The sequence below is a fragment of the Cherax quadricarinatus genome, chromosome 80 (assembly GCF_038502225.1).
Source record: "Cherax quadricarinatus isolate ZL_2023a chromosome 80, ASM3850222v1, whole genome shotgun sequence".
Taxonomy (NCBI): Eukaryota; Metazoa; Arthropoda; class Malacostraca; order Decapoda; family Parastacidae; genus Cherax; species Cherax quadricarinatus.
Genome location: NC_091371.1, coordinates 9928302 through 9955741, shown reverse-complemented (window position 1 = coordinate 9955741; position 27440 = coordinate 9928302). Strand labels below are relative to the sequence as shown.

Genomic DNA, 27440 nt, shown 5'->3' with positions numbered 1-27440 from the left:
GAAACCATACATAGCTTTAAGATGAGGTATGATAAAGCTCATGGAGCAGGGAGAGAAAGGACCTAGTAGCACTCGGTGAAGAGGCGGGGACAGGAGCTGAGTCTCGATCCCTGCAACCACAATTAGGTGAGTATCTTAGGAAGTATTTCTTCAGTCAGAGTTGTCAGGAAGTGGAACAGCCTAGAAGTGACGTAGTGAAGGCAGAAACCATACATAGCTTTAAGATGAAGTATGATAAAGCTCATGGAGCAGGGTGAGAAAGGACCCAGTAACAATCAGTGAAGAGGCGGGGCCAGGAGGTGCGACTCGATCCCTGCAACCACACATAGGCGAGTACACACACAGGAGAGAATACTAAACCCCTTAAAACACAAATTGGTAAGTATAGACACACACACACACACACACACACACACACACACACACACACACACACACACACACACACACACACACACTACTGAGAGGAATCGACAAGGTGGACAGAGACAGGATGTTACAGAGGGGTCACAATTGGAGGTTGAAGATTCAGATGAGTCATAGAGAAGTTAGGAAGTATTTCTTCAATCAAAGAGTTGTCAGGAAGTGCAATAGTCGGGGGAGCGATGTAGTGGAGGCAGGATCCATACATAGTTTTAAGAAGACGTATGACATAGCTTACGGAGCATGGAAGGAGTGGACCTAGTAGCAATCAGAAGCTATGAATCGACTCATGCAACCAAAATTAGGTGAGTACAATTAGATGAGTGTACACACACACACACACACACACACACACTCACACACACACACACACACACACACACACACACACACACACACACACACATCTGAAGGAGTCCTGGAGGAATACAGTGCACTGAAGGAGTCCTGGAGGTGGAGTGCCTGCACGAGGAGTCGGAGGTGGCCAGGCCGCACGAGAGAGGTGGGATATATAGTCCAGCTTTGAACTGACTTACGGCACGCCTGGCATCAAACACAGAAACAGTTAAGAACAGAGTATAATAGGTCTGGAGGCTAGAGTGAATCTGAAGAGTAACAATAGGCAGGGTCCAGGATCGGAGAATCGACCCTCATGCCAAAAGGCGAGTACACAAAGAACGTTTCCTACAGACATGAACACTAACAACATATAATCTTATTCAGAAACGTTTCACAGTGCTTCACAGTCAATACAAGGAGAGGCTAGAGGAGGAGTAGAGGTAATCAGTCCTCAACCTGAGTCGATGTGTCAGTCCATCAATCTTGATGGATGAAACAGAGAGTCGAATCACTACCTCATCAAAGCTCGACGATTCTCATTGTTTCTCTCGGATCAGTCGATCGCAGATCACTCGCGCAGGACGATTTGCAGGTCAGACTCGCGCAGGTCGACCCTAGAAAGGAACACTACACTACAACCTTGCAGCCGACCATCAATCCTTAATATTCATAATATCCTTGCATATGAAAACATATGATTTGCTATATAGAGTTTTTTCTATTACATAAACGCGGCGTCGTTTCAATCAATATAATTGAAAAGAATATTAAACAGAATACACAGAAGAGGAAGTGATAAGAGAGAAATTAGTAAGTTCTTGTGGAAACTGTGGTAAATACTACACACACACACACACACACACACACACACACACACACACACACACACACACACACACGCGGAAGTGGAATAGCCTAGCAAGTGATGTAGAGGCAGAAACCATACATAGCTTTAAGATGAGGTATGATAAAGCTCATGGAGCAGGGAGAGAAAGGACCTAGTAGCACTCGGTGAAGAGGCGGGGCCAGGAGCTGAGTCTCGATCCCTGCAACCACAATTAGGTGAGTACACACACACACACACACACACACACACACACACACACACACACACACACACACACACACACAAGTGGAATAGCCTAGCAAGTGAAGTAGAGGCAGAAACCATACATAGCTTTAAGATGAGGTATGATAAAGCTCATGGAGCAGGGAGAGAAAGGACCTAGTAGCACTCGGTGAAGAGGCGGGGACAGGAGCTGAGTCTCGATCCCTGCAACCACAATTAGGTGAGTATACACACACACACACACACACACACACACACACACACACACACGGACGTTAGGAAATATTTCTTCAGAGTTGTCAGGAAGTGGAACAGCCTAGAAGTGACGTAGTGGAGGCAGAAACCATACATAGCTTTAAGATGAAGTATGATAAAGCTCATGGAGCAGGGTGAGAAAGGACCCAGTAACAATCAGTGAAGAGGCGGGGCCAGGAGGTGCGACTCGATCCCTGCAACCACAAATAGGCAAGTACACACACAGGAGCTACGACTTAACCCCTGCAACCACAAATTGGTAAGTATACACACACACACACACACACACACACACACACACACACACACACACACACACACACACACACACACACACACACACACACACACACACACACACACGCGCACACACGCGCACACACGCGCACACACGCGCACACACGCGCACACACGCGCACACACGCGCACACACGCGCACACACACGCACACACACGCACACACACGCACACACACGCACACACACGCACACACACGCACACACACGCACACACACGCACACACACGCACACACACGCACACACACGCACACACACGCACACACACGCACACACACGCACACACACGCACACGCACACACACGCACACACACGCACACACACGCACACACACGCACACACACGCACACACACGCACACACACGCACACACACGCACACACACGCACACACACGCACACACACGCACGCACACACACACACACACACACACACACACACACACACACACACACACACACACACACACACACACACACACACACACACACACACTACTGAGAGGAATCGACAAGGTGGACAGAGACAGGATGTTACAGAGAGGGGTCACAATTGGAGGTTGAAGATTCAGATGAGTCATAGAGAAGTTAGGAAGTATTTCTTCAATCAAAGAGTTGTCAGGAAGTGCAATAGTCGGGGGAGCGATGTAGTGGAGGCAGGATCCATACATAGTTTTAAGAAGACGTATGACATAGCTTACGGAGCATGGAAGGAGTGGACCGAGTAGCAATCAGAAGCTATGAATCGACTCGTGCAACCAAAATTAGGTGAGTACAATTAGATGAGTGTATACACACACACACACACACACACACACACACACACACACACACACACACACACACACACACACACACACACACACACACACACACACACAGCGTACGTACGTACGTCCTCGACTCGATACCTGCAACTACAAATGGGTGGGTACACACACACAGGAGCTGCAAATCGATCCCTGCAACCACAAACTGGTGAGTGTACACACACACACTAACCACAGAAAACAGTGAGACAAGTTAGAGAGGTAGAGGTACCACACTGCCAGAAGTACTTGTAACTCAGCCTAAGTCTGGCTACTAAAACATCAGTACTCTTACACTGCAAGTGCTCAGTATATATGCTTAACTAGATTCATCTTATCGTCGTGGGTTATAGATCTGTTCATTTACCTGTATTTCTATTTCATTCCTGTTTTAATATTATTTAACTTTCCTAATATTTTTAATGCTCGTCTCGCAAAGATTACAGTTATAAATCTATTTCGTCTTTCTAATTAAAAATCTTCTGCTTCTTTCTAAGCACATCCATTTAAGAGACCTTGCCAAAGTACTTTTCAACTCAGTAGTTATTAATTCATAACTTCCTGGCATAAATTACCAAGCTGGAACATATGCAAAAGGATAAAAATGTACACTGGAACAAAACTCTGGTAATGCAGCTGTGCTGATGTCATCTTTTTTGACGTTTACAACTTCAAGTGTAATTTAAACTTCACAGACTCCAAACATGGGAACATAAATGAAGAGAAATGTTATCGCAAATTTCCTGACGCATTTACGCGTTTCAAACTGCTTCAGATTTCACATACTTCAGCGAGTCGTAGAGACTACAGGAAAGTGGAAGTAATCACATGCACTCCTACAGGAAGAGCTTTCACACATTTATGAAGACGTCTATGAGCAACTGGAGGAGACGTCAGTAACGTAAGTGGTGGATAATGTAAGGTTGAGGGTGCAAACTCTACCCTTACCTTTGTCAGGTTAAGTGCCAGAGACCACAACCTCACTTTTGTCAGGCAGGTCAGAATTGGAGACCATAACCTCACTTTCGTCAGACAGGTCCAAGATGGGAACTATAACCTAACCTTCATCAGGCAGGTTTCAGATGGAGACTAACCTCGTTATGTATAGCAGCTAATGCTAATGGCGGTGATGACGAGGGAGTAAGGGAGACCAGAGACTGGCATCACTAACAAGAATATCACGACACACACACACCATTCATAACAGACCAAATATCTATCAACAAGTGCCTTTCATAACCGGTAACTAACAAACACATACCGATCGGGTTTACGTTACTGAAATTAGGTGTGTGAAATCAATGGCCCAGGAGATTATACTCGGGAGAAATGATACCACCCTGTTAGAAATTATTTAATACAGTACAACACCAAAGGCTGATATATCAGACTGGAAGAACAGGCAGGAGTAGAAGAGACGGGCTCAAGTTGACAGGAATACCTGGAGAATGGAGAAGTAATGATATTTAACGAAATATTGGAAGAGGCAAATATAAGCAACCTTACTTTGGATCTTTGCTGTTCCTGATACACATAGGTGACTTGTTGAAGGATATTTAATCCTATTTATCAATGGATAACTAAAGTATAATGAACACTCGTCAATGTTCAGTAATAACCTACATAGAGACAAACTCAAAAGATTAATTGGTCTGTATATTTCGATCCCCTTCTGGGATCTTCTTCAACGTTTGCAAAAGGTGTGGAAATGAGAAGAATAACATACGGAGAGGACACGAGGTTCCAAGATGATTGGAACAGTGTACTGATTGGTCAGATAAGTAACTATTAGAATGTGGATAAATGGTTCAGAGAACCGGAATGTTGATAAATTACACACACATGCAACACGTGTCTAATTTATCAGCTTTCAGAATTCACTCCTGATAAAAATAATAGTGATAATCCACAGCAATATTCGTAAATACTTTTTTTAGTCTCAGGACAATAAGTGAACTCAATTATATCAAAATACGAACAAAGCAAACAACTAAAACAATTTTAAGAGTAAATATGATCGGATTATGGAGGCTATGAATGAATATACCCGGTCGATTATAGCTAAGAGGAGGGGCCATGAGCTATGAATCGACCCCTGCAAACACACCTAGAAAATTACAAACACAAAGTCATTAAACAAACAAAATACTCGCATAAGATGACAAGTGGACGTTCTTGAGGCAAACATACACAGCTTCACGAATAAATATGATTGGGACTTGAAGGCCATAAATCATTAAAAAAAAAAAAAACAGGCGCGGTCAAGAGCCATGATTCGACCCAAGTGGAGACATCTAGGCGAGAACAGTTCTTCTCCAGGATTCAATACCAACGGTTATTACTGGACCACCAGTCTCTCTCTTCCAGGTAAAAAGCGAGCACCTAATGGAATGATTTGGACCTGTCATTCCACGGGTATTTATGCAGAACAGCGGAAGTGCAACATTACTACCCTGGTGAGAGGGCGAGTCGGGAGGTCCAACACCAGGAGTGTGCACCTGACCAGATCACACAACCACAGTCACTGCCTCTCTGTCTACTTATAAACCAGTGTCTCATGTGTCCTCTGTGTTCCAGTGCCACTGTATCAGTCTCTCACGGAACCCACATCCAACAGTGCAGCCAGAATTTCATTCTGGGGGCGGGGGCATCGAGTCAGAACTTCATTCTGGGGGCGGGGATAAGATACTGAAAAAATAAAGAAATCAAACCATACCACGGGCGGGGATAGAACCCGCGATCAGAGAGTCAAAACTCCAGACCGTCGCGTTAGCCACTGGACGACGGTCTGGAGTTTCGAGACTCTCTGATCGCGGATTCTATCCCCACCCGTGGTATGGTTTGTTTGCAATCGTGTCATTACGATTTCGTGAATCAAAGAAATAGTTTAAAAAAAACATGATTTTCAGCATGCATGTGAAATTTCTTAAACTATGAGATAGAGTGGGAGGGACAGAGAATGGGAGGGAGGTTGGCAGGGGGTCAGGGAGGCAGGAGGTCCGGGAGTCAGGGAGGGAGTGGTAATGAGAAGACGTTAAGTAAGCGCCCTGGGCACGCCAGATGTAACAATTATCTCACAGTAATAAGCCTCATTAAAATCAACAAACGACACTTGACGACCCTCATAAAGCAGGGATACGTCTGTTCCTGTCCCGTTCCACCACCTGATAGCTACATTACCCTTCTCTCTCTTAACCTTTCCCTCTCCCCTTTACTCTCTTCTCTCGCCCCTTACCTTACCTTTGAAGAGTTTCGAGTTTATCTACTCTCTGAGCCCGGCCATGGGCCAGGCTCGTCTGGTGCTTGCCTGGTCACTCAGGCTGTTGCTGCTGGAGGCCCGCTGCCCCACATGTCCATCACAGCCTAGTTGATCTGGCACCTCCCTTGACCAGGACTGGGTTGAGCTGGGCTGGTTTCAGCAGCGTTAGGCTGGGCTGTACTAGCATGATTTGGGTTGGGTTAGGCTGGGATAAGTTGAGAAAGGCTGGACTGGGCTTGCATACTTTGGCTAGTATAAGATGGGCTTCGCTGGGCTGGCATGGGTTGGGTTAGGCTGGCATGAGCTGTGCTAGGCTGGTATAAACTGGACTAGCATGGTCTGGATTGGTCTGTGCTGGGCTGAGGCTGTGTAGAACTAAATTATGCTGTCAGTGGACTGGGCTTGAATGCTCTGGTCTGGGCTGGGGTTGTGCTGGGCTAACACAGTGATGGCTGGGTTGGGCTCACGTTAGCATGGGATCTTATATATTTCGTGTATTTAAAATATTTAGAGTGAACTTTTAAAATTGTGGTTATTGGTAAAATCCCCAATAGTAGTGAATCTAGCATATTTCTTGAATTCTATAAGTGCAGGTTCAAAATTAAGTTCTCGAGATGTTTCTCACTTCTGGCACTCGCATGATGAATTATAGATACATGATCACATTTCTTATTCTCCTGAGAATTGATCCCCAGATTTCTCAGGACGGAGCCGCTACTGCAACCACTCAGCTCCATTTACTGTACATATGAATATAAGAACATAAGAACGAAGGAACACTGCAGCAGGCCTACTGGCCCATGCGAGGCAGGTCCAAGTCTCCTACCGGCTTAAGCCAATGCACCCAACCTAGTCAGGTCAGGTCACATTGACTTAAGGGAGGAACACGGCAACCGACCTGGTAGCACAAGCTATCAGGTCCAACTCACACCCACCCACATCCACTCATGTATTTATCCAACCTATAATATAAGAATGGAAGAGCATAGATAAACGGTTCAGAGAACCAACAAGTTGATAAATTAGACACATGTGTAAAGTTTCTATAATAAAGATACCCAAGTGTTGCATATCTGACTAATTCACTACTGGAAAAACACTTCAGCAGGCCTACTGGCCCATACATGGAAGTTGCTTCTCGAATTCAACCTGTGACACATTGCAAATGTGCCTCACTAATCTACTCTTCTCACCTACATATTTGTCACCTGTTAAAGTTGCACATTCTCACCTGCATAACTTGCACATTTCTATCTCTTGTTATCCCCAAGTAACACATTCCTGGGGCATCAGGTGGTATCGTGAGTGGAGTCGTGCGTACTCACTCTAATGCCCTGTCAACAACAGTAAGGAACTCTGACCTAGTCCTGAATATACGAAAAAAAAAGTTACGTAGAAAGTGCGAGCGACTCCAGCGACTTGTATTATGTTCAGGGAGTGGACAGAGAACACATTCACTCTGGCACCAGCAATACACCTTGAACTTGACCTACCGGGGAGGAGGTGGTGGTAAAAAGAGAAGCAACAGACGTGTAGACGAGTGGAATAATAGAGCCAAGTAGAGTCGTAGAGGGACATCTTGTAGCGACCCTCCAGCCACTACTGTATCGACTGTGTTGCAACATACAGCGACCTTATAGCCGTCTTCCATGGTCTTTGCAAAGATCTTTCTGTGTCTGTTTTATTTTTCCAAGGACATCGTATGATGACCTTCCAACGGCACTTTGTGACGACTTTCCAACCACTTTCATAACCTTACTGTAACCTTACAGCCATCTTCTAGCGACCTTGTAGAGGCCTTGCAGCGACCTTGCTGTAACAAGATGCATGCAAAACGCTGTCAGCATCAGCCATGCTTAAAACACAGCAAATTAGTTAATAACTTTCTCACACGGTTCCCCGTTGAAACAATGGTTAGTTAGGTAATTACCTCATCCATGTTTATATATGCAAGACTTCTACATTATATATATATATATATATATATATATATATATATATATATATATATATATATATATATATATATATATATATATATATATATATATATATGCAAAACAACCACTGAAAGAATAGTGAAATTCCAACCGCTTTCGTGACCTCACAATATCCTTGATAATGTGAGAGGTCACGAAAGCGCTTGGAATTTCACTATTCTTTCACAGTGGCTGTTTTGCATGTTCTGAAATCACCTGTTTACTGTGATCTTATTGCCAATATATATATATATATATATATATATATATATATATATATATATATATATATATATATATATATATATATATATATATATATATATATATATATACATACAATAGGATGAGGACCCTCATTCTCAGAGAAAAGAATAAACTTTCTTCTTACTACTTACACAAGACAAGAACTGAGGGGAACCTTCAAGAGAGAGCTGGACAGATATCTAAAATCAGTTCCGGATCAGCCAGGCTGTGGTTCGCACGTTGAACTACGAGCGACCAGCAGTAACAGCCTCGTGGATCAGGCCCTGATCCACCAGTAGGCCTGGTCATGGACCGGGCCGCGGGGAGGTTGATCCCCGGGACACACTCCAGGTAGACCCCTCGAGCCACTACCTACAGTTCCTCTAGAAAAGGATAATCATCACAGCTACTAACAAGAGTCACAGATTGCATCTCCCAGCAGCAGTAACAGGAAAACCAGCATTATCAGGAGCAGCACGAGGATGCGGCTCCCAGAACTAGCAGATTGCAGCTTCCAGCACTAGTAAAAGAAACAGATCGCAACTCCATGCATAAACACCACCACCACTAGCAGCAGCAGCAGCAGCAGCAGCAGCAACAACAATAACAGCAGTGGGAGGAGAGGTAGTGGGGTTGTAGCCATCTGTCGGTGTGGATGTGGATGTGTGTTGGGGGAGGGGGGGAGCATCACGCAGGCGGACCACCGCCACTCAACACAACACCTCAATTTGCATATCGTCCGGTATAACTGCCACCGACAACGATGCAATTAACTGCGAGCACCACTCTAGCCAGCCCGTGTACTTGCTCTCTTGAAGTAAAGCTTTCGGTTGAGCACTGAGCAGCCATTGTGCTTCCCCTGTTTAGAAGCAGACGCTTTCTGTTCAGCAATGTGTAGCTGTTGTACTTCCCCTGTTTGTGGAAGAACCCTCTGTTGAGGTATTGCTCAACTGCCAGTGTTCTTGCTCTGTTGATGTATTAACCTTCTGTTAAGTGTTGAGCCTCTATTGTATTTCCTCTTTTGACGTAATAACCTCCCGTTGAGGATTTCCTATGAAACCTTATTTCTTAATTAAATACTAGAACACTGACTTGCTCTCAGAGGTGAGGCAGGTTTATGGTAGCTAGGGGCGAGATTGGGGTCATCTTGACGGAAACACACATTATGCAAATGGCATCCCGGAAATATTTGTCAAACCACGCCATTTAGTAAGTCATTTGACCAGGAAGACTTGCTCCTCACTACACTGTGGTCGCCCTTTTTGGAGGTATAACTTATACAAACGAAGAGGCGCTTTTCCACGTTACTAAAACTTGGCAAAACTCTGTAGCACAGTGGTAGAGGGTTAGACTGGAAATCTGAGGACCACCAAAGGGGTTCCAGGCTCAGAAATGTATTAAACTGCCAACATTGCAGGGGCCTCACCAGCCACAGTTTTATAGCATCGGTCATTTTAGTGGACATGTTTGAACACAACATTGAGAGAAAGTGCTCTAACACACGTAGTCTCTCGTCCTGCTGACTCGCGTCATTGAATATCCACTCAGAGGTGTACTGTATATACAGTACAGTTTATATAATGAGTGTGTGTAACTGTGGTTCTTATACTGTAATAACACTTGCTTACTGTGATCTCGGACAACTGACCAGTTATCGGTGTTAGGTTCTTTTCTGATAACTACACTGCAACTCCTTTAAAAATCATCACCTCTGACCAGATTTTCACAGAGCCCACAGCCTGGCTGATCAGAAACTATTACGAGACCTTTTAAATTTATTTCATTGAGTTTACTTAAGTACAGTTTGCAGTTGCCTTTATATCTGCAGGTGTGTTTAAAACCCTTACACCCTTCATACCTTTCCACACACAGTTTGAAGAACGTGATGTTTTCGTCGCTTACACCGCCATTACAGAGTTGGGTCAATGGATAAGTGCATCCATCTGTCGTCGTTTTGTTTTTTGCCTGCAAAGAGAAGCATGATGGGTTTCAGTTGAGGCAATAATAATTACAAAGGAAACAGCAACAGTCATCTTCTCAGATAAATGACTTTATTGTGAGCCCCTTCCGCGCGCCATTCTCCTCTGGTACAGTTAGTGAGCTGAAGAATCCAACTGACTTGCTCACATAATTGCTCGCTGTAAGAAGGCCGGTCCTCAAGGTGTTAATTGAGAGCAATAACGACGATGTTTACAACGCCAGCTGAAGACCATATCTACTTTCAATCTTGTCTTCCATTGTTGTCACACGAGGCCCTCAGACACGAGCATGATCCCCTCCTAACTTCTCTTGCTTGTCTCTCAACCTGATTTCTAAGTGTCAGAAGAGATATTAATATAAAGCCTTTGTCCTTGCAATGGGAAATTACGTCTATAGTGAAAGGGGGTAAACCCGTTTTTCATTGTATCGGGGCACTGAACATGGAAAAAATGTTCAATCTGTTACAAATAATCTTTTGTAAGGAACCAGCATGGCAGCTTCCCAAGAAACTCTTACATCCATGTGGTTATTACGTTAAATCCGCCTGTGCGTTCTTCCCTTTCACTTTCTGCATTTCTATGTAGTATCAAAATCCCGACTTGACAGGCAGTCCACTAGGCGGCGTGGCCAGACTGAGTTGCTGGGGGGTGATGATACTTAGATCTAACGCAAAGTAGATAAACAGATATTCCAACACCCTAATTCCCACTTCACAAGCCCAAGATGGACACATCTCGCCATGTTTCTTCTGTTTACGCAGCCAAGTCAAAGTCGGTTCAGTATTAGTTCTGCAGTGATAGATCATGCAGTAAGCCTATTCAAATAGGCAGGTCTTCCTTAATCCCTACCATGTCAATGCCCTTCATTAAACAGGGTCAGATCCCGTCAAGAATATAATTAACCCGATTTGAAGATGCTAAGCATCAAAATAATAGTATTTTTTTAGACTAGTGTTTAATAAGACTTCAGAAATGTCAGGTGCAAAGAAAGTCTAGTTACAAATTAGTTTTTCAGTGTCTTCCAGTCCACAAAGTGTTGAACTCCTTTCTTGCTAAATTAATATACAGCACGACTTGACTCACGAAATCGTAATGACACGATTGCAAACAAACCATACCCCGGCCGGGATTGAACCCGCGGTCAGAGTGTCTCAAAACTCCAGACCGTCGCGTTAGCCACTAGTGGCTAACGCGACGGTCTGGAGTTTTGAGACACTCTGACCGCGGGTTCAATCCCGGCCTGGGTATGGTTTAATATACAGCACCTAGGAAATGGGAGGCTTTCAGATTTAATCCAAGGGGAAGGTAAGTCCCGTTCTTTGGACTATATTATCATATTCGTTGTTTTTTTTTTTTTTTTTATTATCACACCGGCCGATTCCCACCAAGGCAGGGTGGCCCGAAAAAGAAAAACTTTCACCATCATTCACTCCATCACTGTCTTGCCAGAAGGGTGCTTTACACTACAGTTTTTAAACTGCAACATTAACACCCCTCCTTCAGAGTGCAGGCACTGTACTTCCCATCTCCAGGACTCAAGTCCGGCCTGCCGGTTTCCCTGAATCCCTTCATAAATGTTACTTTGCTCACACTCCAACAGCACGTCAAGTATTAAAAACCATTTGTCTCCATTCACTCCTATCAAACACGCTCACGCATGCCTGCTGGAAGTCCAAGCCCCTCGCACACAAAACCTCCTTTACCCCCTCCCTCCAACCCTTCCTAGGCCGACCCCTACCCCGCCTTCCTTCCACTACAGACTGATACACTCTTGAAGTCATTCTGTTTCGCTCCATTCTCTCTACATGTCCGAACCACCTCAACAACCCTTCCTCAGCCCTCTGGACAACAGTTTTGGTAATCCCGCACCTCCTCCTAACTTCCAAACTACGAATTCTCTGCATTATATTCACACCACACATTGCCCTCAGACATGACATCTCCACTGCCTCCAGCCTTCTCCTCGCTGCAACATTCATCACCCACGCTTCACACCCATATAAGAGCGTTGGTAAAACTATACTCTCATACATTCCCCTCTTTGCCTCCAAGGACAAAGTTCTTTGTCTCCACAGACTCCTAAGTGCACCACTCACTCTTTTTCCCTCATCAATTCTATGATTCACCTCATCTTTCATAGACCCATCTGCTGACACGTCCACTCCCAAATATCTGAATACGTTCACCTCCTCCATACTCTCTCCCTCCAATCTGATATTCAATCTTTCATCACCTAATCTTTTTGTTATCCTCATAACCTTACTCTTTCCTGTATTCACCTTTAATTTTCTTCTTTTGCACACCCTACCAAATTCATCCACCAATCTCTGCAACTTCTCTTCAGAATCTCCCAAGAGCACAGTGTCATCAGCAAAGAGCAGCTGTGACAACTCCCACTTTGTGTGTGATTCTTTATCTTTTAACTCCACGCCTCTTGCCAAGACCCTCGCATTTACTTCTCTTACAACCCCATCTATAAATATATTAAACAGATGGGGTTGTAAGAGAAGTAAATGCGAGGGTCTTGGCAAGAGGCGTGGAGTTAAAAGATAAAGAATCACACACAAAGGGACATACAGTGCCTGGGGAGTTGGAAGTAATTCGGTTTCATCCAAGGAAGGGGAAGTTAGCTCAAATTTCTTAGATCAAGAGCTTTTAAACTGCATGAAGGCATTCCCAAGTGACAACCATCCCCCTACCCCCCTCTCACCCCCCTACCAGTAACAACTAACTACTCACCCACCCCATCAGTAGCCAACCCCCGACTCTTCCCCTAACGAACTTCCCCTCCCCACAAACAACCACTGACGTCATCACCCCCTCCGCCAGGTCAATGGCGCCATTTAGCCATGGAGGTCAAGAATAGTGGCGCCACTAGTCACTCCTCTGCCATCCACCACACCATCAACACCTCCAGCTCTTCCAGTTCATCAACGTGTGGTAATTTAAACTTTCATTACTCCAATTTCATGATAATTTTTGATAGATCAGCTGAGAGAATATTTTAGGAATTTTTCTTTCTACAGAAAGTTGACGGAAGTATTTTAAATAGTCTTTTCAAACTATTACTTACTGCAGTTCATGAATAATCTAGTAATGTCCATACTTTTTATCTTGCAGACATTGTTTTGGGGTGTTGCTGCCGGTGATGACATCTTTGAAAATTTGCAGCTGCCCACAACACGGACTTCACCACACAGCAGCTGCCCACAACACGGACTTCACCACACAGCAGCTGCCCACAACACGGACTTCACCACACAGCAGCTGCCCACAACACGGACTTCACCACACAGCAGCTGCCCACAACACGGACTTCACCACACAGCAGCTGCCCACAACACGGACTTCACCACACAGCAGCTGCCCACAACACGGACTTCACCACACAGCAGCTGCCCACAACACGGACTTCACCACACAGCAGCTGCCCACAACACGGACTTCACCACACAGCAGCTGCCCACAACACGGAGAATATCTTCAACCTACAAGACTCGATAAACTTAAGATCATTAATTAAACGTAATAAATAAATTATCTTTCTTTATCACAGCAAAGATATGTTCATGGAACACACACACAAAGGTGTTCAAGGAACACAAAGGTGTTCAAGGAACACAAAAGAAATAGAAAAAGGAAATAACCGAGATAGCCTCAACTGTTGTATTTGTCAGCAGTACAACATTCACACAATTCGGGAGCTTTAAGCTCGGGGGAAAAAAAAAAATATACACCTACCCCAACCCTACTAACAATAGTAGTAATGAGGCGGACAGCCTCAATACTGCCATTAGTAGTAGTTTGAGGTATGATACATTTTTAAATTTCATGACCTTGTGTTTTTGTCAGGAAGGTAAGTGTTGCAACACTCGTGCACGCGGAAGTGTTGTACATGACTGCCCAGTCTTCTAACACAGGCTAATGATCACATGATCACCTCTTGTCTCCAGTGTTGTCTTGTCATGAGGATTCTGCGGCAATTAAAAGTTTGTAATGGAGGGTAAACTCCGTAACATATCTACCCAAACCTACTCCTAATATCCCTTAGACGCCTACATTTGACTGCCAAATTTTTTTTTCCAGTTAACTTGCACTACTCCCCTCATCGGCCTATCAGGTTTGATTCAAAGTCAGTCCCCCAAAAATTCACCGCTCCTCTCCCCTTCCTTTCAAACAATTTGACATAAGTGCACATTTACCTAAATAAAATTTCCCATAACTATAATATCCATGGGGAATGTGTATAACCCCTAAGTTGTTAGACAATCAGGTTTGATCCAAGGAAGGGGAGGGTACTTGCAACTGCTTATCTCGATAACTACCTTCAAGGAGTGTCTTTGTACTAGCGAAAGTAAGATCATTAAGACAACATTGTATTAACCCTACACTTCCACGTCCCTCGTAACACACTAGGCTAACACCCAACACTTATCTAACCAGTTGGAGCTCTGCCGTATACCCGTTTCCTAACACACTACTTTGCTATCCTTAATTCATAACCTACCTTACCTGCCAGTTATGGCTGGCATCCTAGGCATAACCTGAGGACCACTACATTCACCCCCCCCTCTCCCTATTTTTCTGGGTTTCTAACCCAGTAGGGTTAATAATCCTATTCTCACTAATACCACACTAAAATACCCCCTCCCCCAACTATACTCATCAGCATCAGATGTTAGCGAATCCTTTCTACCGACTAACACTTCACTTCCGATCACAGAGGTTTTCATTAATGTCATCATTAACGTCTGCTGCCAGAAGCGTTACACCAACTGTAATTCTGAACGCTAATACTTTTATATTCATAGGAACCTGAACGCCGATTAAATTTTCCAAAATGATGAAATTATGTAAACTCAATGAATCGATATTTTATGGCCAAAGGCATAAAATACGTAGAACACCCACCACAACCACTACCCAAAGCCCGAAACCCACCAACATCCCCACAGAAACCACGTGCAATACAGATTTCACACAGCTTCTGAAGGTCGTTGGTGGGTTCCAAGGCCCACAGTTCTACGTAATCTATGCCTTCAGGGGAGATTACTCTCCCCTGCTATATGCACTCATAATGCATATAGCAGATTCTCCAGTTCTATACCTTACCTATCCTACTTAACACCACCTTATTCTGCAAGTTATTTTGTTAGTTGAAACTAAATAATTGTAGACCTACAAAGTGTTATATATATATAACACCACGACTATGAAGCATACTCCAGGTATAGGCCTTAGTAATTTGCAGAGCAGTGGCGGCGAAAGGTGGGGATGAAGGGAGGTGAATGAAAGATCAAGGGGGTTTAGGTAAGATCAAGGGGGCCTAGGTAAGATCAAGGGGGGTCTAGGTAAGATCAAGGGGGGGTCTAGGTAAGATCAAGGGGGGGTCTAGGTAAGATCAATCACATCTACAAAATCTCTCTAAAAATATACTGTATAACAATTTCAAAAATGCTCCCCCCCCCAAGACGCTCTAATTCAGACTCTGGAATCGTAAGCTCTAAACCTACAAGGCTATACTACTGAAAATATATTTGGGACTTCAAAGCATAAAATTACTTGGCGAGGCCCTCTACAACCCTACTGAAAATATGTTGATGTGGGTAATTCCACATTTCTAAGGAATTGTTATTGATTTTTCCGGCTACAATATATTCTGCCCAAGGAAAATTTATCCCGTCATGTGCGACGAACTCTGGCTGTGTAGTTTTAAAAATATGTTAGACAAATGAGTGGTTGAGAGCTGGCCCTGCCTAACATGGGCCAATAGGCCTGCTTTAGTGCTTCTGTCTTATGGCTTTATAGTGCCTATGCCTGATTTAATAGGCTTTCCTTACACCCAGCATCAAGATCTCTACCAGTACCCTCACCACACCCAGCATCAAGACCTCTACCATTACCCTCACTACACCCAGCATCAAGACCTCTACCATTACCCTCACTACACCCAGCATCAAGACCTCTACCATTACCCTCACCACACCCAGCATCAAGATCTCTACCATTACTCTCACCACACCCAGCATCAAGACCTCTACCATTACCCTCACCACACCCAGCATCAAGACCTCTACCATTACCCTCACCACACCCAGCATCAAGACCTCTACCATTACCCTCACCACACCCAGCATCAAGATCTCTACCATTACCCTCACCACACCCAGCATCAAGACCTCTACCATTACCCTCACCACACCCAGCATCAAGACCTCTACCATTACCCTCACCACACCCAGCATCAAGACCTCTACCATTACCCTCACCACACCCAGCATCAACACCTCTACCATTACCCTCACCACACCCAGCATCAAAACCTCTACCATTACCCTCACCACACCCAGCATCAAAACCTCTACCATTACCCTCACCACACCCAGCATCAAGACCTCTACCATTACCCTCACCACACCCAGCATCAAAACCTCTACCATTACCCTCACCACACCCAGCATCAAGACCTCTACCATTACCCTCACCACACCCAGCATCAAGACCTCTACCATTACCCTCACCACACCCAGCATCAAGACCTCTACCATTACCCTCACCACACCCAGCATCAAAACCTCTACCATTACCCTCACCACACCCAGCATCAATACCTCTACCATTACCCTCACCACACCCAGCATCAAGACCTCTACCATTACCCTCACCACACCCAGCATCAAAACCTCTACCATTACCCTCACCACACCCAGCATCAAAACCTCTACCATTACCCTCACCACACCCAGCATCAAGACCTCTACCATTACCCTCACCACACCCAGCATCAAGACCTCTACCATTACCCTCACCACACCCAGCATCAAGACCTCTACCATTACCCTCACCACACCCAGCATCAAGACCACTACCATTACCCTCACCACACCCAGCATCAAAACCTCTACCATTACCCTCACCACACCCAGCATCAAGACCTCTACCATTACCCTCACCACACCCAGCATCAAGACCTCTACCATTACCCTCACCACACCCAGCATCAAAACCTCCACCATTACCCTCACCACACCCAGCATCAAGACCTCTACCATTACCCTCACCACACCCAGCATCAAGACCTCTACCATTACCCTCACCACACCCAGCATCAAAACCTCCACCATTACCCTCACCACACCCAGCATCAAGACCTCCACCATTACCCTCACCACACCCAGCATCAACACCTCTACCATTACCCTCACCACACCCAGCATCAACACCTCTACCATTACCCTCACCACACCCAGCATCAAGACCTCTACCATTACCCTCACCACACCCAGCATCAACACCTCTACCATTACCCTCACCACACCCAGCATCAAGACCTCTACCATTACCCTCACCACACCCAGCATCAAAACCTCTACCATTACCCTCACCACACCCAGCATCAAAACCTCTACCATTACCCTCACCACACCCAGCATCAAAACCTCTACCATTACCCTCACCACACCCAGCATCAAGACCTCTACCATTACCCTCACCACACCCAGCATCAAGACCTCTACCATTACCCTCACCACACCCAGCATCAAAACCTCTACCATTACCCTCACCACACCCAGCATCAACACCTCTACCATTACCCTCACCACACCCAGCATCAACACCTCTACCATTACCCTCACCACACCCAGCATCAACACCTCTACCATTACCCTCACCACACCCAGCATCAACACCTCTACCATTACCCTCACCACACCCAGCATCAACACCTCTACCATTACCCTCACCACACCCAGCATCAACACCTCTACCATTACCCTCACCACACCCAGCATCAAGATCTCTACCATTACCCTCACCACACCCAGCATCAACACCTCTACCATTACCCTCACCACACCCAGCATCAACACCTCTACCATTACCCTCACCACACCCAGCATCAAGATCTCTACCATTACCCTCACTACACCCAGCATCAACACCTCTACCATTACCCTCACCACACCCAGCATCAACACCTCTACCATTACCCTCACCACACCCAGCATCAAGATCTCTACCATTACCCTCACCACACCCAGCATCAACACCTCTACCATTACCCTCACCACACCCAGCATCAAGATCTCTACCATTACCCTCACCACACCCAGCATCAAGACCTCTACCATTACCCTCACCACACCCAGCATCAAGACCACTACCATTACCCTCACCACACCCAGCATCAACACCTCTACCATTACCCTCACCACACCCAGCATCAACACCTCTACCATTACCCTCACCACACCCAGCATCAAGATCTCTACCATTACCCTCACCACACCCAGCATCAAGACCTCTACCATTACCCTCACCACACCCAGCATCAACACCTCTACCATTACCCTCACTACACCCAGCATCAAGACCTCTACCATTACCCTCACCACACCCAGCATCAAGACCTCTACCATTACCCTCACCACACCCAGCATCAACACCTCTACCATTACCCTCACCACACCCAGCATCAACACCTCTACCATTACCCTCACCACACCCAGCATCAACACCTCTACCATTACCCTCACCACACCCAGCATCAAGACCTCTACCATTACCCTCACCACACCCAGCATCAAAACCTCTACCATTACCCTCACCACACCCAGCATCAACACCTCTACCATTACCCTCACCACACCCAGCATCAAGATCTCTACCATTACCCTCACCACACCCAGCATCAAGACCTCTACCATTACCCTCACCACACCCAGCATCAAGACCTCTACCATTACCCTCACCACACCCAGCATCAACACCTCTACCATTACCCTCACCACACCCAGCATCAAAACCTCTACCATTACCCTCACCACACCCAGCATCAACACCTCTACCATTACCCTCACCACACCCAGCATCAAGATCTCTACCATTACCCTCACCACACCCAGCATCAAGACCTCTACCATTACCCTCACCACACCCAGCATCAAGACCTCTACCATTACCCTCACCACACCCAGCATCAAGACCTCTACCATTACCCTCACCACACCCAGCATCAACACCTCTACCATTACCCTCACCACACCCAGCATCAACACCTCTACCATTACCCTCACCACACCCAGCATCAAGACCTCTACCATTACCCTCACCACACCCAGCATCAACACCTCTACCATTACCCTCACTACACCCAGCATCAAGACCTCTACCATTACCCTCACCACACCCAGCATCAAGACCTCTACCATTACCCTCACCACACCCAGCATCAAGACCTCTACCATTACCCTCACCACACCCAGCATCAAGACCTCTACCATTACCCTCACCACACCCAGCATCAAGACCTCTACCATTACCCTCACCACACCCAGCATCAAGACCTCTACCATTACCCTCACCACACCCAGCATCAAGACCTCTACCATTACCCTCACCACACCCAGCATCAAGACCTCTACCATTACCCTCACTACACCCAGCATCAACACCTCTACCATTACCCTCACCACACCCAGCATCAACACCTCTACCATTAACCTCACCACACCCAGCATCAAGACCTCTACCATTACCCTCACTACACCCAGCATCAACACCTCTACCATTACCCTCACCACACCCAGCATCAACACCTCTACCATTACCCTCACCACACCCAGCATCAACACCTCTACCATTACCCTCACCACACCCAGCATCAAGACCTCTACCATTACCCTCACCACACCCAGCATCAACACCTCTACCATTACCCTCACCACACCCAGCATCAAGACCTCTACCATTACCCTCACCACACCCAGCATCAACACCTCTACCATTACCCTCACCACACCCAGCATCAACACCTCTACCATTACCCTCACCACACCCAGCATCAAGACCTCTACCATTACCCTCACCACACCCAGCATCAACACCTCTACCATTACCCTCACCACACCCAGCATCAAGACCTCTACCATTACCCTCACCACACCCAGCATCAACACCTCTACCATTACCCTCACCACACCCAGCATCAAGACCTCTACCATTACCCTCACCACACCCAGCATCAACACCTCTACCATTACCCTCACCACACCCAGCATCAAGACCTCTACCATTACCCTCACCACACCCAGCATCAAGATCTCTACCATTACCCTCACCACACCCAGCATCAAGACCTCTACCATTACCCTCACCACACCCAGCATCAAGACCTCTACCATTACCCTCACCACACCCAGCATCAACACCTCTACCATTACCCTCACCACACCCAGCATCAACACCTCTACCATTACCCTCACCACACCCAGCATCAAGACCTCTACCATTACCCTCACCACACCCAGCATCAAGACCTCTACCATTACCCTCACCACACCCAGCATCAACACCTCTACCATTACCCTCACCACACCCAGCATCAAGACCTCTACCATTACCCTCACCACACCCAGCATCAAGATCTCTACCATTACCCTCACCACACCCAGCATCAACACCTCTACCATTACCCTCACCACACCCAGCATCAAGATCTCTACCATTACCCTCACCACACCCAGCATCAAGATCTCTACCATTACCCTCACCACACCCAGCATCAACACCTCTACCATTACCCTCACCACACCCAGCATCAAGACCTCTACCATTACCCTCACCACACCCAGCATCAAGACCTCTACCATTACCCTCACCACACCCAGCATCAAGACCTCTACCATTACCCTCACCACACCCAGCATCAAGACCTCTACCATTACCCTCACCACACCCAGCATCAACACCTCTACCATTACCCTCACCACACCCAGCATCAAGATCTCTACCATTACCCTCACCACACCCAGCATCAACACCTCTACCATTACCCTCACCACACCCAGCATCAAGACCTCTACCATTACCCTCACCACACCCAGCATCAAGACCTCTACCATTACCCTCACCACACCCAGCATCAACACCTCTACCATTACCCTCACCACACCCAGCATCAAGATCTCTACCATTACCCTCACCACACCCAGCATCAAGACCTCTACCATTACCCTCACCACACCCAGCATCAACACCTCTACCATTACCCTCACCACACCCAGCATCAAGATCTCTACCATTACCCTCACCACACCCAGCATCAACACCTCTACCATTACCCTCACCACACCCAGCATCAAGACCTCTACCATTACCCTCACCACACCCAGCATCAAGACCTCTACCATTACCCTCACCACACCCAGCATCAACACCTCTACCATTACCCTCACCACACCCAGCATCAAGACCTCTACCATTACTCTCACCACACCCAGCATCAACACCTCTACCATTACCCTCACCACACCCAGCATCAAGACCTCTACCATTACCCTCACCACACCCAGCATCAACACCTCTACCATTACCCTCACCACACCCAGCATCAAGACCTCTACCATTACCCTCACCACACCCAGCATCAAGACCTCTACCATTACCCTCACCACACCCAGCATCAACACCTCTACCATTACCCTCACCACACCCAGCATCAACACCTCTACCATTACCCTCACCACACCCAGCATCAAAACCTCTACCATTACCCTCACCACACCCAGCATCAAAACCTCTACCATTACCCTCACCACACCCAGCATCAAGACCTCTACCATTACCCTCACCACACCCAGCATCAAAACCTCTACCATTACCCTCACCACACCCAGCATCAACACCTCTACCATTACCCTCACCACACCCAGCATCAAGACCTCTACCATTACCCTCACCACACCCAGCATCAAAACCTCTACCATTACCCTCACCACACCCAGCATCAAAACCTCTACCATTACCCTCACCACACCCAGCATCAAGACCTCTACCATTACCCTCACCACACCCAGCATCAACACCTCTACCATTACCCTCACCACACCCAGCATCAAGACCTCTACCATTACCCTCACCACACCCAGCATCAACACCTCTACCATTACCCTCACCACACCCAGCATCAACACCTCTACCATTACCCTCACCACACCCAGCATCAAAACCTCTACCATTACCCTCACCACACCCAGCATCAACACCTCTACCATTACCCTCACCACACCCAGCATCAAGACCTCTACCATTACCCTCACCACACCCAGCATCAAGACCTCTACCATTACCCTCACCACACCCAGCATCAAGACCTCTACCATTACCCTCACCACACCCAGCATCAACACCTCTACCATTACCCTCACCACACCCAGCATCAAGACCTCTACCATTACCCTCACCACACCCAGCATCAAGACCTCTACCATTACCCTCACCACACCCAGCATCAAGACCTCTACCATTACCCTCACCACACCCAGCATCAAGACCTCTACCATTACCCTCACCACACCCAGCATCAAGACCTCTACCATTACCCTCACCACACCCAGCATCAAGACCTCTACCATTACCCTCACCACACCCAGCATCAAGACCTCTACCATTACACTCACCACACCCAGCATCAAGACCTCTACCATTACCCTCACCACACCCAGCATCAAGACCTCTACCATTACACTCACCACACCCGGCATCAAGACCTCTACCATTACACTCACCACACCCGGCATCAAGACCTCTACCATTACTCTCACCACACCCAGCATCAAGACCTCTACCATTACCCTCACCACACCCAGCATCAAGACCTCTACCATTACCCTCACCACACCCAGCATCAAGACCTCTACCATTACCCTCACCACACCCAGCATCAAGATCTCTACCATTACCCTCACCACACCCAGCATCAACACCTCTACCATTACCCTCACCACACCCAGCATCAAGACCTCTAACATTACCCTCACCACACCCAGCATCAAGACCTCTACCATTACCCTCACCACACCCAGCATCAAGACCTCTACCATTACCCTCACCACACCCAGCATCAAGACCTCTACCATTACCCTCACCACACCCAGCATCAAGACCTCTACCATTACCCTCACCACACCCAGCATCAACACCTCTACCATTACCCTCACCACACCCAGCATCAAGATCTCTACCATTACCCTCACCACACCCAGCATCAACACCTCTACCATTACCCTCACCACACCCAGCATCAAGACCTCTACCATTACCCTCACCACACCCAGCATCAAGACCTCTACCATTACCCTCACCACACCCAGCATCAACACCTCTACCATTACCCTCACCACACCCAGCATCAAGATCTCTACCATTACCCTCACCACACCCAGCATCAAGACCTCTACCATTACCCTCACCACACCCAGCATCAACACCTCTACCATTACCCTCACCACACCCAGCATCAAGATCTCTACCATTACCCTCACCACACCCAGCATCAACACCTCTACCATTACCCTCACCACACCCAGCATCAAGACCTCTACCATTACCCTCACCACACCCAGCATCAACACCTCTACCATTACCCTCACCACACCCAGCATCAACACCTCTACCATTACCCTCACCACACCCAGCATCAAGACCTCTACCATTACCCTCACCACACCCAGCATCAACACCTCTACCATTACCCTCACCACACCCAGCATCAAGACCTCTACCATTACCCTCACCACACCCAGCATCAAGACCTCTACCATTACCCTCACCACACCCAGCATCAAGACCTCTACCATTACCCTCACCACACCCAGCATCAAGACCTCTACCATTACCCTCACCACACCCAGCATCAAGACCTCTACCATTACCCTCACCACACCCAGCATCAACACCTCTACCATTACCCTCACCACACCCAGCATCAAGATCTCTACCATTACCCTCACCACACCCAGCATCAAGACCTCTACCATTACCCTCACCACACCCAGCATCAAGATCTCTACCATTACCCTCACCACACCCAGCATCAAGATCTCTACCATTACCCTCACCACACCCAGCATCAAGATCTCTACCATTACCCTCACCACACCCAGCATCAAGATCTCTACCATTACCCTCACCACACCCAGCATCAAGACCTCTACCATTACCCTCACCACACCCAGCATCAACACCTCTACCATTACCCTCACCACACTAAACTATCTCAGTATAATTATTAACACGGTAGATTAACACAATTACACAATCAAGTCAGAATATTATGTCATTTTTATTAGGGTATTTATACTGTCCCAGGATGCGACCCCTCCCAGTAGGCCTGCTGCAGTGTTCCTCCTTTCTTATGTGAACAGTGCCAATGGATATAAAGGAACATGCCCACTTGTGCCCGGGATCGAATCTCGGTTCTTCAGTTGACGCCCTTACAACCGGGATCGAATCTCGGTTCTTCAGTTGACGCCCTTACCAACTGAGCCATGATATATCACTTACACATTTCATCTCTGCTTCCTACAATCTTGCAGGATGGGTATAGACTACATAATGAAAATATTACACTAACTAAAACTTCCTAAAATCTCTAATCGGTCTTCAATTCTAAGCTTTACAACTCATTTCTCCAATTTTAATTTCCACCCCATTCAAGGTAACCTATAGAATACATTCCCCATTATTTCCTGGCCAGAGATTTCATCTCTGGTCGGGAGATAAGCTAATACTTCCCACTAAGCTAATTATGACATCAATTGCTTATAATCTTTCCTATACTCTCCCCACCACCTTCCCACCTAATACAATTACTGATTAAATAACCAAACTTCAGCAGATTTATAACCTGGAAATACCTTACAAGTGGGCCCTGCCCACCTCTAAAGACGTCTCCAACTGCTGCATCTCCATATAACACTAAATGCTATGGGTCAGACCATTTACTTGTATGATTGTCTCCACCCCTCAGACTGGTGCTGTGTTGATCAATGTTGCAGCAGACACAGCCAGGCACAGCACTCCTCAGTTACCACACCTGAAACAAAACAGTCGCATTAAAACCATGAACATTACACACATTTATAGGCAAACATTACCATGTAATATAAACTAGTAACATTACTGCCTGACTGATACAACCATTAATGTTTAACAGTACAGCTATCTTTTCTTTTAATAAATATTTCTTTCACGTAAACCTGGTGACTAACAATTTGTTAACATGGAAGTCTATATCTGGATCACAAGACAAGTTCCTTGGATCAAGAGACCTTCGCTAAGTTATCTTTCAATAATGGAAAAAATAGCCCAGAACTGGAAAAACCATTATGGGTTTTGTAACGCCTAGTGTGAGAGTTATTGTTTGATCAGAGGAAGGGGAGTAGCTCCAGTTCCTCGCATCAAAACCCCTCCACTAAGGTCAGTCACCCCCGCCCCCCTCTAAGACATTAGACCCCATAGAAAATTAAGACTTAAAATAATAATTTGGTGACCAAACTGGTGATAAGGACCAGGAGCTGCAGCTCAACTCTGCTGTTGCACTGACAAATACGTCACCAGACAATACTTACGTTATTTAGGTGTATTAAAAGGATGAGAAAGCGGTAAAGCCGGCGGGGCGGCAGGAGGAGGAGCAACACACCTCTCCTGTACTACCATTAAAGTTCAACTGACCTTCAGTGCCCTTGAGGTTGGTCACTGTCCTGACCTTCACTATAACACTATCACTGATAACCTGACTAACTCTGACTACCACCACTAGATGGCAGTACTACACCATAACTATCAGTACTACTCATGGTGGGGCGCTCAACCCGTGGGGGGTCATGGACCACCTAGGACGATAAGTTCACTCCCAGGTGCCATAGATCACTTTCTTTGGATGTGATCTATGCCATCACCACTCTCAAGGAACCTCTCTCAAGGCCACCACTCTCACCACCAGAGGCGCTGAACTCCACAACTATTGTACCACTAGTACCAGGGCCGGATTTATAAAGGGGTAACTGCCCAGGGCCGGATTTATAAGAGGGCAACTGCCCAGGGCCTCCCTGCCAGAGGGGCCCCCAGACGAAGGACTTCCTTTATAACAAAATGTAACAATAAAAAATTAGTTTAATTAATAAAATGAATTAAGAACATAAGAAAGGAGGAACATTGCAGTAGGCCTGTTGGCCCATACTAGGCAGGTCCTTCACAATCCATCCCACTAACAGAATATTTGCCCAACTCAATTTTCAATGGTACCCAAGCAATAAGTTTTGATGATTCTATTTACTCATGAAGAACGAACACCACTACCAGATGATGTTTCTTCTGAGGATCCACCCGCATTCCCAAGTACATCTGCAGAAAATAAAAAGAACATAACAGATCAAGATAGTAGAGGCGATGAATCAACCACATTATACAGATACTTCGGTAGACATGAACAGTGAAGCGTCACCATGTGATTCAGACCCAGCCATGTGATTTCCTGTCAGATTGTTGTTGTTCCTGATTCGCCGGTAATTCTCCCGGCCCGGGTCTTTTCCTGATGGTGACCCGCCCTTGGCTCCATGTCTTGGGAGTGTCTTGAGATCTATGTCTCCCACAGGAGGAGGTACAAGTACCTCCTCAGCTTCGGAACCAACTGTCCCCAGGCCTAGCCCCATTCCCTGCCCTCACGGGACTTGTAGGGAGAAGCTAGGCCTCTGGTCTGCCATCTGCCCCACCCCAGGGAGGCTCATGGGAGCGGCAGTCGTGTGAGCTGCACGTGGTAGTAAGCTCTGGCTCTGGTACCATCCCCGCCCTTGGAGGGCTCGTGGGAGTAGTGTCCTTCCTGTCAGAAAAGCATCTGTCCGTTTGGTCAACTGCCACCATATATATAGATACCGAAAGCATGATAACAAAGATATAAATAAATACACATCGGTAATTATTATATAGTGTAGACGAAATACATT

General features: G+C 46.5%; 1 protein-coding gene and 1 long non-coding RNA gene across 10 annotated transcripts in view; one reads left to right on the top strand and one right to left on the bottom strand.

The window, feature by feature from the left end:
- LOC128702321 (uncharacterized) overlaps window positions 1–26297 on the bottom strand; it is a 47075-nt gene extending 20778 nt beyond the window's left edge. For 5 of the 9 annotated variants that reach the window (XR_011394220.1, XR_011394219.1, XR_011394221.1 and 2 more), the window contains exon 1: window positions 7943–8200. Coding sequence is in view for 2 of the 9 variants with exons in the window: in XM_070102059.1 (XP_069958160.1) it covers window positions 7943–8100 (158 nt within the window). In the remaining 7 variants the exon portion in view is untranslated. Of the gene's footprint in view, window positions 1–7942; window positions 8201–10512; window positions 10640–13992; window positions 14113–25352; window positions 25532–26066 lie in introns of those variants that run through there. The other 4 variants (XR_011394225.1, XR_011394223.1, XR_011394224.1 and 1 more) reach the window with 4 other exon arrangements.
- On the top strand, window positions 13482–13853 carry LOC138855072 (uncharacterized). The gene is made up of 2 exons (XR_011394226.1): window positions 13482–13593; window positions 13774–13853. It is a non-coding gene; the product is annotated as an uncharacterized lncRNA (long non-coding RNA).
- Window positions 26298–27440: the final 1143 nt, after the last annotated feature.